General features: G+C 35.7%; 2 protein-coding genes across 2 annotated transcripts; one reads left to right on the top strand and one right to left on the bottom strand.

Annotated features, from left to right (window-relative positions):
* Positions 1-1,849: 1,849 nt before the first annotated feature.
* On the top strand, positions 1,850-3,106 carry LOC145940259 (uncharacterized). Its single transcript, XM_083045172.1, has 3 exons — positions 1,850-2,169; positions 2,245-2,390; positions 3,096-3,106. The coding sequence occupies exons 1-3, from the start codon at positions 1,850-1,852 to the stop codon at positions 3,104-3,106; spliced, it is 477 nt and encodes a 158-aa protein (XP_082901298.1).
* A 6,034-nt stretch (positions 3,107-9,140) lies between these two features.
* Positions 9,141-10,193, bottom strand: LOC145940258 (uncharacterized). Its single transcript, XM_083045171.1, has one exon. The coding sequence runs from the start codon at positions 10,191-10,193 to the stop codon at positions 9,141-9,143; it is 1,053 nt and encodes a 350-aa protein (XP_082901297.1).
* Between the last annotated feature and the right edge of the window lie 3,100 nt (positions 10,194-13,293).

The following is a 13,293-nucleotide window of genomic DNA, read 5'->3' as shown; positions in this document are numbered from 1 at the left end:
TAGAATGACACTCCGTCGTGTCAGAGTGTCATTTCCTAACACAGCCATTACTGCAATAAAAATAGCACCTTCTGCCACAAAAAACGCAGGAAGCGAGTAACTTGTCAGCATAGATATATTAAATATAGATAGAGCTTTGTGCGATCTTTACTTATTGTTAGAATCGCGCGTGCCAAGATAAATGAAGATTTTCCTCCCTTGCACAAGCGTATTCATCCCTTTTTATCTCGGCTGACACTTGAACATAGCATTTCTACATAACATAAAAGAGGCTATTTTCTAAACTGTCAGGAGAAATGCGTGATTGCCTATGCGCGAGAGAGGAAAGTATCTTAATTATTTTGACACGCAATAAAATAGATAAAACTAAGAACCAATCTACACTGAGTGATTCAAGCTTTAAGCCTTGAAAATTGATCTATCACAATCTATTATTTTTGAAATAATCGACTGTGGTTCGTCAATTTCTTACGACTACGGCCTACGACACTCCATTGTAGAACGGCCTTAAGATCGGACTATGAATACGGGCCACAGAAACCGTATCTATAAAATCCACAGTTTATGTTTGTCATATATCAACATATTCGTTCATTTTCCTATATTGTCGTTCTATTCTTCTGTGTCGTGTATTGCTGTTGTCGTTTTCTGCTGTTGTTGTTTATAAACAAAAGCAGTAGCTTTTTCTAATTAAAAGCATGGCTTATTAAGGGTCACGGTAAGAATTTTTAATGTCTTATGGAAAATACAACTTTTTTATTACGTATTTTCATATTGTACCACAATAAAATGTTTCAGGAATGTAATCGTTGAGAAGTGTAAAAATACGTTCTGCTTCGATCTGGATTGCGGTTTTGTGCACACCTATCAATATTGCTTCTTGTTTCAAAATACTAATGAGTGCAGCAACGATGTGTGTCCATTTCTGCATTGCACTAGCATGGAACAACTTCGCTACGAAACAACAGGAGTTGCAACAGAGAATCTTAAAATCGAGATTGGACGAACTTTACAAAACATGAACATATGTCGCGATTTCAAGAATAATGCTTGCAACCGTACTAATTGTGAACAACGACATATAAAGGTAGAGGACATCAAGCCATTGGAATGTCGTATTTGTAAGAAAACAATAACTAAAGAAAAATTTGGTACAGGAGAATGTGGACATATATTTTGTTACGACTGTGCATTACATAAGTTACAAGGTGGGGTACATTCAGATATAAAAATAGTATATTGTGTAATTTGTAGTAGGATAACTACATATATCAAACTTATGTAATTTGTATTTTTATATTAAAAATGTATTTCTAAAAAATATTGATAGCATATAAAATTTCAAAAAAATATGTCTGCTATATAATATTGAAATATTTTGTTATATATCATACTTATATCTATTTTTTCTTTTTTACACTATCCTCTTCTTTCAATTTTTGAAAATTTGTCAAGATATACATTTCTCGCGCGGCGAAAGGCGACGCGTTAACCAATCAACTTACATCTTTTCTATAAGGCCCTGCGCACAATAGGAAAAATATTAAATATTAAATATTTAATATTTTTCCTTAAATATTAAATATTAAATATTTAATATTTTTCCTTAAATATTAAATATTAAATATTATATATCCCTAAAATATTTAATATTAAATATTTTTCCTATTGTGCGCAGGGTCTAAGAGCGAAAGATTGATTGGTTATCCCTAACCGCGAATCACATATCAAAAAAATCATAACCTTTGCATGGCTTAGGACTTAGGAAATGTCATTTTATGCTCTTGTCGTTATATCTGCTCTTATCGTTTTATTGCTACAGTGTATTTAGTATAGTGATACTAAAAAAATGATTTGCCGGGATTTCATGCTTCGCGTATGTTCAAGAAATCCATGCAAGATGCGTCACGAGATACAAAATTGCACTAATAAATTTTGTAATAAAAATAAATTTTGCAAAAGAGTGCATCTCACCGACTACGAGATCGACGAAATAAATAAAAATATTCGGCCCTTTCGAGAATCTGTTAACAATGAAATGTGCCGACTAGCGTATCTTTTAAGAGAATCTTACCCATCACATTTACAAATGCATTGTTGCACATTGAATATGTTGGGTAAATGTTTATGGACATGTTCAGCTTGTAGTACAACTTTCAATAATAGTAAGTATTCATTTACTTAAATATGTCAATAAACTGTTAAGATGTATATTTAACATTAGATTTTTACTTTTACAGAAAGTATACCTGTATGCAACAAATGTTATATAAAATTTAAATATGGAGATATACGAGCTTTAAAATGCGGTCATACCTATTGTAAATATTGTTTTCATCGCTTACCATGTCAAGTAGATGGACCATTGCCTGTTTATTATTGCAAAAAATGTAATAAATGGCCATGCATTTTGCTATTATGTAAGTATTGAGAAAAATATTGAAAAAATTCTTTATAAATGTTTTACGTATATAATAGTTGAAATATATTTGCAGGGCTGTGTTCGGAAACCACACTCTGCCATGCTAGAGTGTCATTTTATCTTTGTTCAACTTTCCAAAGTATCAAAGATAGAATGACACTAGTGTGTCAGAGTGTGGTTCTCGAACACCAATCCAGCTCATAAAATAGTTTAATATAAACAGAGTATATAAATATTGTGTAAAATTATACGTATGATCTGTATAAGTTATCAAATTTAACACAATGCACGAAAAATGTGCCGGAGTTTCTGGATATTTTAAAAACAATGCATTGTGAAAAAACATTAATGTATATAAAACATAATGAATATGAGAAAACTAAATTTTAAACAGTTTTGATATTTTGAAATATGTGGATAATGTATCAGAACATTTAAATATGTTTCGAAAACAACATTATTTTCCTACAATATATAGTTTTCGAAATATTTCACTTTTCATACATTGTGTAAACTTGATCATTTATATCAGAAAATAAATACAACTTTATGTTATTTTATGTTAAAGAATATATAAAATATAATAATATGTTAATAAAATGTATGTAATACTTAGAAAAAGAGAAAGGAAAATTTTAAAGTATAATTTTAATAGACATAATATCTGTTACAGTTAGCGGATAAAGGAGGAAGGAAACGAAGGACCACAGAAAATAAGGCATCACACTTGAAACATTAAGTTTTTTTTACCAACATTTCTTTCTTAATTTTTTACTTTTTATAATAGTTTTGTTTATTTCTTAGTTTTTTCTTTATTGTTTTACTTTGCCATACTTTAAATTTCTGTTACATTAAAGTTGTAAAATGATATATTTTCTTTGTAAGATTATGGTTTTTTTTGAAAGATTTGTTGTCACTAAGCGTGTTACATACGAATGAAATATTTTTGTAATTAAGACACGTTTCTATATTTATCCCTCCGTCAGCCACGTGAAACCTTCCAGACATTTATTAATTATTTATCATATTTTAGATAGAGATTTTACTTATAATTTGTACTTTCCTATGTATAATCAAAACTTTAACATTTTACCAAGTGAAATTATATTAAACTTTTCATACTAAATATTACGTAATTATATTATTGATAATATCATACAAGAAAACATCTAATTACAACAACGAGTTACAAAATGCATTAGATATAGAACAATTGCATTACTAGAGAAAATAAATTAAAATGCACTTTGATTATCAAATAATTCAACGTTACAGTCTATTATTAATAACATTGCAGATAACTAATCCTTATATTGAATTCTAAATTCGATTTTGTCTTCGAAACTGATTATTATTTGTATATGGCAATTGTGTACATTATTATGTTGTTAAATTTGACATTTTCTTATCAAAACTAGGAAAATCAGCTTCCTTTTTTCTATTGACAATTTTAAAGGTACTATTTTTTATTATTTTTTAAATATAAAATTCTAGATAAAAAGGAGCAAAATATTAAAAATTAATATAATTATTACAATAGTAGTAATTAGATGAAATATAAGTTGTTACGTCCAGACTCAAGGAAGGAAGAGTCGAAAGGAAGGACGTAACTAAATTTATCTTTTCGAACGACGGCAGACTATCCGTCTGTTCGACCCGAACGAACGTCTGGGTCCAAATAGGTCAACGACCGCAAGGGTCGCTCTTACTCTATTTAAAGGGCCGTTCGCTCGGTGATCCCTTTTTGGCAAGAGAATTTAATCTCTTTTACGCAGGATGGGACCTTGTGCGATCCTGGTTTACGGGAATGAGTGGGAACGGGTTATTAATAAATGAAAATCATTTGTGTTGAAATTTATAAATTTAATCCTAATATAGAGACGAAAGAATTTATATACATAATAATATAATCGACGGACTTAGTTGCTAATGAAGAGTGAATGTATGTGTATGGGTCGCGGGTGATACATTAGTACGGAGGTCTTCAATCGGGGCAGAAAGGGGTAAGAGTTATTGTTTAAATTTTAGGGTCCCGATTGGTGGTTACAATAATCTAAATGCTAATAGATGTATAATTTTGTGTCCATGTTTGTGCGTGTAAGAGAGAATTCTAGGTTAAGAAAGTTCGGTAATTTCGACGGTGGAAGGGAAAAGGAAAGCGCGGAGGATATCGACGGGGAATCCGATGAGGTTGGGATGGATAGGGGTAAACATAGGGATGAGGGCGCCGGGGAGACTTCCCGCTACAATTCTCATGAACTGCTCTTCATCGGGGACGTCTGGCCCGCAGGTGTAAACACCTTCTAGGAGTGGGAGCTCTAGTATAGGGAAATTAGAAAGGAGCCATCTATAACATTCGTCTTCGCGTTGGAATGGAATTTGCCCGATGTGTCTCCTAAAAAAGGAGTAGGCCTCGTTATAAAGGAAGGGGATTTCTGCTGCCTCTTGGCAAGTGCAACCTTCGTCACACTCTATATTAAGTGGTGAGGGGGAGGGAGAATGATTGAGACGAGGAGAGGGAGGGTGGTTCTGAGGTGCAGAAGATGGAATGTGCGATGGCTCTGGAGAGGAAATCAGAGGGTCAAGGGGAGTGTCAGGGTTCCTATTTCTGCGGTGTTTATTTATTATATTAATGTGTTCTATAATTAGGCGCTCTAATAATTCTTGAGTTGGACTATCGTCCGGGAATGAATAGGCCGTAGCCCGAGCCACTTCTTGTCTCAGGCGTCGATTCCGACGATTTCGCGCATGCTTTGCTCCAGCTCTCGAAGTCCGCTTTCTTAAGTCATCCACTAAGAATGACGAACGATAAGAAAAATAGATCGAGGCGATCGAGAGCAATTTCGAAATAATTCTTGGAATACTATTCCCGTTTCATTCTGTCGTTATTAATTTTATTTCTTATTCCTTGCGCTTGTAGTATTCTAGAGAGAGAGGAAGGGTGAGAGAGAGAGAGAGAGAGAGAGAGAGAGAGAGAGAGAGAGAGAGAGAGAGAGACTGGATAATATTGGATAGAGGAAAGGTATGGGAAACGGTAATCACGAATCTCTCCGTTATCACGGGAGATCCTGAGTGATTTTTCGGGATGGATGAAATCACGGATCTCGCCGTTATCACGGGAAATCCTGAGTGATTTTCGGGGTGAAGGAAATCACGGATCTCGCCGTTATCACGGGAAATCCTGAGTGATTTTTGGAGATGGATGAAATCACGGATCTCGCCGTTATCACGGGAAATCCTGAGTGATTTTTGGAGATGGCTGAAATCACGGATCTCGCCGTTATCACGGGAAATCCTGAGTGATTTTTCGGGATGAAAGAGAGAGGGTGAAGAAGGTTTAGGGTTGGATATGAAGCACTTGCGCAAAAGGAGATAAAGAAGATGGCTTTATCTTAAATCCAAGAATTATTTTGATACGGGGTGAAAATTGTACTTTATCTTTTTCCCTTGTTATATACATATATGTGTGTCTTGACTTACTGTTAGTAGAGTGCGTTGTTAATTGCTGCAGGGTTCTAGTCTGGTGTGGTCTTCCGGACTTCCACTATGTTTTTTCTTCACTTGCACTCTAACGAACGTCGAAATTCGAGTTGAAAGCGGATTTCGAAATTGAAAGTATAAAGGTCCGAAGAGTCTAGATACGATCTCGGATAGCTTATACACGGCAAACTGCGCTCGAAAGTTCGGACTAAAAATCTAATCTCTCGAGGGATATCGCGGGTATATAAACCTTCTTGCTCCTCCTTCCCGTTAGTTTGTTAACATTTCCTGACGAATAGGAAATTTTTCAATGACGCCCTTTCAGTCCCGGAGGCGTCTCTTGACTTTAAAAGTTTATCGGGATTGGTCAGGGCTTTTGTTTAGGGCCTTAGGTTTTGACCAATGGAGAATTTGTTGAGATTTATATTTTTATTATCCTCTCGAGATTATCTCGGTGATCTGTCAGGCGGCATTTGTTTGGATTCGGTTATCGTTGTTAGTCTGGTAAAATTTTATTCGTTTTCAAGTGGAAGTTTTCTTCTAAATTTTTATTGATTTTCAAGTGGAGATTTCCTTCTAAAAAGTTTTTATTGATTTTCAAGTGGAGATTTCCTTCTAAAAAGTTTTTATTACTTTTTAAGTAAAATTTTCCTTTAAAAGAAAGATTTTTATTGCTTTTCAAGCGCGAGTTGTCAACTAGTCAAAGCGAGAATTTCAGACACCGCGAGTTACATCTGGTATGTATCTCTCCTTTTTTTATTTTTATTTTTACGATTAACCGTCTCCGGTCAGCTGTTTCGCCTGCCAAATCATAGTCTTATTCCCACGCCTGTGATTTTTCAATCATCGCCTTGCATTCTTTGAAAGAAAAAAATCGTGGAGTCCACAGGACGTAACACCCCCCGCCTTAGACAAATGTTGGGGTGTAAAACACGACATTTGCAAAGAGAATTATATGGAATAATCCGATTCTTTTCTTTCGGAGGAATCACGACTTGCTGATTGGAAGGGCTCACATTTAATTTTTATTTTATTAAATGTGTTACCTTGAATTATTAATTATCTTCTTAATTGTGTAGAGAAGGAGGAAAGACAAGGCGACCTCCAAAACCCCTTCCTTTGTTCTTTCGTCCTTCTTGTGTCGTTTTATTTTTATTATTTTTTTTTTTTTTTTACTCATAGCTTATTTCTAATTGTACTTACTTATTTAAATTTACTACCGCTAATACATGTAACGCAGGTGTGGAGCCCTTTTTCTATGGTATGAAAATTCTAATGAAAATAGAGGGATATATATATATATAAGAAAATATATATATATATATGTTATATATAAAGAAAAAGAAAAGAACTAGGCACGTTTTTATCTGCCTGATTTTCGTCAGTAGTAAATGTCAGTTCTCTGGTGTCAAGTAGCAGGTCCCTTCCTTTTATTGCTCTTCTACCCCTCTGGGGATCACAGCTTGACCCCAGCCTTCGGCCAAGTATGTCTGGTCAACGTATAGATATTCTTCTATGCAGTCCCTGCAGTTTATCGCCGGTTTGATTGTTACTATTACTTTATTGCATTTAGTGTAATTTGTTTGGTCGTCAGATGATATTTTGTGGACCAAATTATGCGGTGGTATTGTTGCATATTCTTGGTTTTCCTCGGCTGATATTTTATCATAGCATTCTTGACAAATTTTGCTGCAGTCAGTCGTATCTTGATAGATTTCACCCTCCATTAATGGAGCACACCGGAGTTCTGTTAGATTTCGGTATGTTTCGGGGTGGTCTTCTGATTTAACACCGTCGATTGGGCCTTGGCGTACTTCTTCCGACATCTCGGGTGTCCATTGGAGATGGTGATATACTGGCATTGTTATACTGCAACCGACGATCAGGCAGTATGTTTTGACGATAATAATAGAAAATGGTTCCACTTGTTTACAAAGTATTATTATTATGAGGTTAAGTATAAGATATAAATTTGCGCATGTAAATAAAAGAAGAAATACATATATTCTTGATAAGTATACAAGAAACTTAAACCTAAGAGCGCAAATGTTGAAATATTACAAAAAACGATTCAATATATATATATGGTATAATAGTAATTAATACTAAGGAATAATATGATATGATAATGTGTAGCATCAATAATGACGCTATAATTATAATATGCAAAAGAAGTACATAATATAAAGAGGAAAGGTAGGGTGATATAATGACTAATGATAATAGAGTAATTAATATTTGGGATATATGGGAGTACTTAAACGCTTGCGTAATTCTAATTAATACATAATTCAAAATTCAAACGAATAGTAATAGTAAGGTAAAGAAAATTTAGGGTCTAGAGGAATATTTATTGTTAAACACTAGAGTAATTCTGAATTAATACACAATTCAGATTTCAAATGAATAGTGGAGTAATAAAAATTTAGAATATATAGAATTAATTAAATGCTACAATAACTCTTAAGTTAATACATAATTCAATTATATATATTTTTTTTTTAGACTGAGGGTTCCACGTCGGCGGTGACTTTTGTACAGATCTCGACTTGACCTAGTCGGAACAATGCATCTCTGAGGTTGTATGTTGTATCGAATATTTTTCCGGTCTCGATATGGAGCTTCACCAAGGCCGCTTTCCTTAGAGGATGGACTATATTTATCCATCCATCTTGTCCCTCTAAAAGGAGTCGACACAGGTCTCGTGTCATTATTGGCCACGTTTTCCTACCATTAGGGGCTGCGGTGTGGGCTAATCCACATATTATGGCTTGCCAGGATACCCCCTTAAAACGGTCTTCTAGGTGATACACTTCGTTCATACGGCGCCACACTGTTCTTCCCCAGTCGCCGAGCATTATTTTGACCATCCAAGTGTTTTTATTTATGCTTTGTATAAACCCTCGCTTCCATCCTTTCTTGTCTTTAACCACGACCTCTAAGTCCTCCTTCATATGGTGAGGGTATACGAGCAATGAACTGGCTCTCCTATCCATCCGGAATTGGATTTCTTCTTCCATTTCCAGGAGTTCCCTTGCGCTATTTTTTAGTTGTACCCAAAACAGCGAGGGTGATTCCGCTCTTACTACGGTCACCTTCAGGCGACCGCGAGTCAAGAATTCAGTGTCGATGTAAGAGGTTTCCATTTCTGAGGTAAAAATAAAGATAAAATATGTATGTATTTTTGTGTGGAGAATTTCGGGGGGAGGGGTTTAATTGGGGGTATGCTTTATTCTCTTTAGCTTTTCGATTCTCTGAGTTCGAAAGTATACGTAGCGTCTTCCCGTGGGGGAAGCAGAGGATAAGTAGTTGTCGTAGATGTTTTGTTTTCGGTGTGGTAAATCTCGGGCGCCCCGCTGTGTTGGGGACCAGGGGCCGGAGCGGTGGGTTTTTGTTTTTTGAATTGTCTTGTTTTCAGATGTATCAGCAGATGTGTTAAAGAGTCCCATAAGGCTCCGATTAGATACAGAGACCACCCGTACACTGTGTGTAAGGCATAGCCGTGTACTATTGTGTCTAGTGTGAGTTTTATGGCTCTAATGCATAGGTATATTCCGAGTAACCCAGCACTGAAGTTTCCGAAAAATAAGAATTTATTCCAAAATCTGTTCCATGTAGACATCGCTATTTTTTCTATAGTGTTTATATCCAGTAAATTGGAGATCGACCCCCCCTCTAAAGACATGGATCTTCCCATCATTCCTCTCGCTAGGGAGTTGAGAACTGCGGGTCTCTCGGCTGGAAACATTATATGGTCTCGCAGGTCCTTTAAATCGCTTTCTGTATATATGCCGCTTGTGGCAAGCGATCCGGGGCTGATGTATTTCCATACAGGCTTGGTTAATGGCTTCATGGTAATTGGCGGTATACTGTCCACTGGTCTTGGCATGAGTTTATACCAAGAGTCCTCCAATTGGTACATAGAAGGTGCTAATGTATTACATGTGGTTTGCGTTCCTTGTCGTAATAGTATATGAGTTTGCGGGGTTAAGTAATATGTTTGATTTTCCCGTAACACGGGTAATTGATTATAGCAACGATTTGTATGAGCAAGAGTTACTTCGACGGGTACACATTTTACAATGTGAATTACTTCTCCCGCTAGTAGAGCCATATAACCGGGCCCTTTCATTAGGTGATATGCGAAGATATCTGGTGATTGTGTGGCAATTGCTAAAGCGTTTTGTAACATTCGTTGCTCTAGATTGCATTGTTGTAATAGGATATCGTGATAAAGCTGGGTGATTTGCGTGCGGATATGTTTTTCTATGTACACAAATTTTGAATTCATGTACGTGAAGATATCGAGATTTGATATACGTGATTGTTTTTAAAAAACGGCGGTTCCTCGCACTGTTTCGAAAATCATTAATTTAGGATGTTCGGTACGTATTATCGAATATCCGCAGACATCTTGTTTGCCCTTACTGGTTAGAGCGAATATTGTGTCTTATGTGGTGAGAGAATATACTGTTTGGCCTTGCTCGTCGTCAATTATTTTGTAGGCGTACCCCTCGAATAATATTCCATAGTTATTAAATTGACAGGGACCTGCAGGTACGGTATTCCAATACGTGTCTCCTCCTTCGATGTCTACGCAATGTGTAGAGCCGAGTTGGCAAGTAATGCCGGATCTGAGTTGTACTTTATTAGTGTTGATGCGTACGTCGGCAGTGTAATCCTGTAATGTGATTTTTACAGTTCCGACTACAATGACATCCGACCATGTTCCGTAAGGATCTGAGTATGCTCCTCCGTGGCATTCGTCGTAGTTGTCTACTTGACCAGCTAACGTAATCGGTCTGGTTATTGTGCTATTGGATTTAAGTCCTGAGATAAGAGTGCGTCCTACTTGATAACTTCCGTAACTATGCATTCGCCTGCAAGCCTCGCGAGTTATTTCTTCTATATATGAATATTTTCCGTTATGTACATCCATTGTGTGAGAAAACATTCCGCATTTCTTGACTAATCGGTCGATTTCAACTTTGCACTGTATTACGTGCACTGCTTCGAATTCATTAATTTGTAACAGCTGTACGTAAACTTGATCCGGTTTAATTTCTTTACGAGGGATATCGCATTCCTCGATGTTTAACAATGATAGCGTGGTTAGGTTTGCGGAGGAAGATCCACAGTCATATCCTATTAGCCCATGTGTTGGATGCAGGTATACTGCTAGTATTATTAATATTGCGATTAGTCGTCTGAATTTGCGATCCATCTGAAATATTAATTATTTTTGTAGGTGTGTGTATCTTTTTCCTCTTATAACCTTTATGTATTTCTATTTTATTTTTATTAATATTATATTTTGTATTTTTATTATTTATATAAAAAAAGCATTTATTTTTGTGGAAAATTAATCCTTTTTGTTGATTATTTAGTGGTTTTAATGTAGGAAATTCGCAATCGGTTAGGATGCACGATTCGGCTATTTTTCTTTATTCTAATTTTTACATTACTTTTATTTAATATTTCTAATACTTCATGGGGTCCTGTATAATGATCTCCGAATTTGCCGGGTTTTGGACCTTTTAGGAGAAACACATGGTCTCCCGGTTTGAAATTTTGAGGATTAATCTTCTTGTCGTAGTATGTCTTGGATTTGTGTTTCGCTTCGATGACGTTTTCACGAGCGTTTCCTTGAATTGTGTGAAGTTGTGTTACGAGGCTTATTAGATAATCGTCATAATTTAATAATTGATCGTTCGAAGGTAAAATTTCATTCGATGGAGTTCTAGCTATTTTTCCAAAGACTAGTTCGTATGGCGTATGTTTGGTTGCTTCATGTATGCTAGTGTTGTAATTAAACATCGCAAGGCTTATCCACCTGTCCCATTGTTTTTGTTCGTTTGCATATTGTTTTAAATATTCTCCTAATGCGTGATGCGATCTTTCTAATGAGCCGTTGGATTGTGGATGAAAGGCCGTTGTACGAAATTTACGAATTCTAAATATTTTTGCAACCTTTTTCATTAGGTCACTAAAAAAATTTCTTCCTTGATCCGTTAGTATTGCCTTTGGCGCTCCGAATATGCAGATGAAACGATCTACGAAAGCTTCCGCGATAGTTTCGGAGGTTTGGTTTTGTAATGGTATACCCATACAGTATTTGGTCAGCTGATCTTGTAAGGTCAAGATGTATTCGCTGTTTCTTTCTGTCTTGGGTAAAGGTCCGACAATATCTATGGCTACTTTGTCGAAAGAAGAGCCTGGTGTGTCTGTGATTATCATAGGCTGTTTTGTTTTGACGCGTACTAATTTTCTCAGTTGGCACTGCAAACATTGTTGTATGTATCTTTGAACGTCTAGTTTTAAGTTTTCCCAATAGTAATTGTGTTTTATTCTATTGTATGTCTTAGTGACGCCGCGATGTCCTCCTATCGGTGAACAGTGCATCTCACCAATTATAACGGATCGTAGATCTTTCGGTGGATATTTAATTTGTCCGTTGCAAATGATTATTTTGGTAGTGGAATTAATGAATCTTAATTGCAGTTGCGATTTGATATTATTCCATGGAACGTTGTTGATAATTTCTGTTTTTGCAATGCTGAGTGTTTCTAAATTTAAATTTTCAGTCAAATTTCGTAAGTCGTGTATGACCGCGATAATTTGGTTGAGAGTCGCTGTGGGGCCTTCTCGTTCCGTCTCACTGATGGGTAAGACTATGTGGTAGTGGGTTTTGTATTTTATTGCTTTCGCTTTACCTAACTCCAGGGGTCCTATATTCGGGAGTTCGTTTCTTTCGAAGAGTTTTTCAGATCCTGAGTCTAAAGGTTTTCCGTAAATGTCGACAAAATACGCGACATTGTCTTTTCGCAGAAATAATAGTTCGCGAGAATCTATAACGTTGCTTTTAATTATTTTATTCTCAATGATAGTAGGTTTTATTTTTATTTTTCTTGATTTTAAATTTTTATTGATAATTTCTTCTTCGTCGTCATCGCTTTCTTCCCTTTCTTTTCCATCTGTTTCTTTGTTATCCTGATCTTTGTCTGGCGGATCGTTTCTTTCTTCTATCTTTTCAGTATTGTTTTTGTTGTTATTATGATTTTCATTATTTTTCTTAATATTTCGTTTTGTCGTCTGACTTCTTGTTTGCATTCTGTTTTGTTTCGGAGGATCATATATTAACGCTTTTTCGATAGTTTGTGACGCAGGAGGTTCGTTTAGTTCTTCGGGGGTAAAAGGTATAGGATCGACATTATTATCAGGGGGTTCTTCTTCGAATATCGGTTCTTCAATTTCTTCGGTATCTGACAAATATAGTTGAAAATCATCGTCTTCCTCTTCTTCGTCATCGGTTTCTTCCAGCATTCTGGAAATTATTTCTGCATCTTCCGGATTATTTGGATTTAAAGTTTTTCGTTCTTTTATTATTTTGC

This window comes from Prenolepis imparis, unplaced genomic scaffold, assembly GCF_030444845.1.
Source record: "Prenolepis imparis isolate NDT839.2.m4 unplaced genomic scaffold, iyPreImpa1.0 SCAF_9, whole genome shotgun sequence".
Taxonomy (NCBI): Eukaryota; Metazoa; Arthropoda; class Insecta; order Hymenoptera; family Formicidae; genus Prenolepis; species Prenolepis imparis.
The sequence above is the reverse complement of the archived record's forward strand: the minus strand, read 5'-3'. Positions and strand labels throughout refer to the sequence as shown.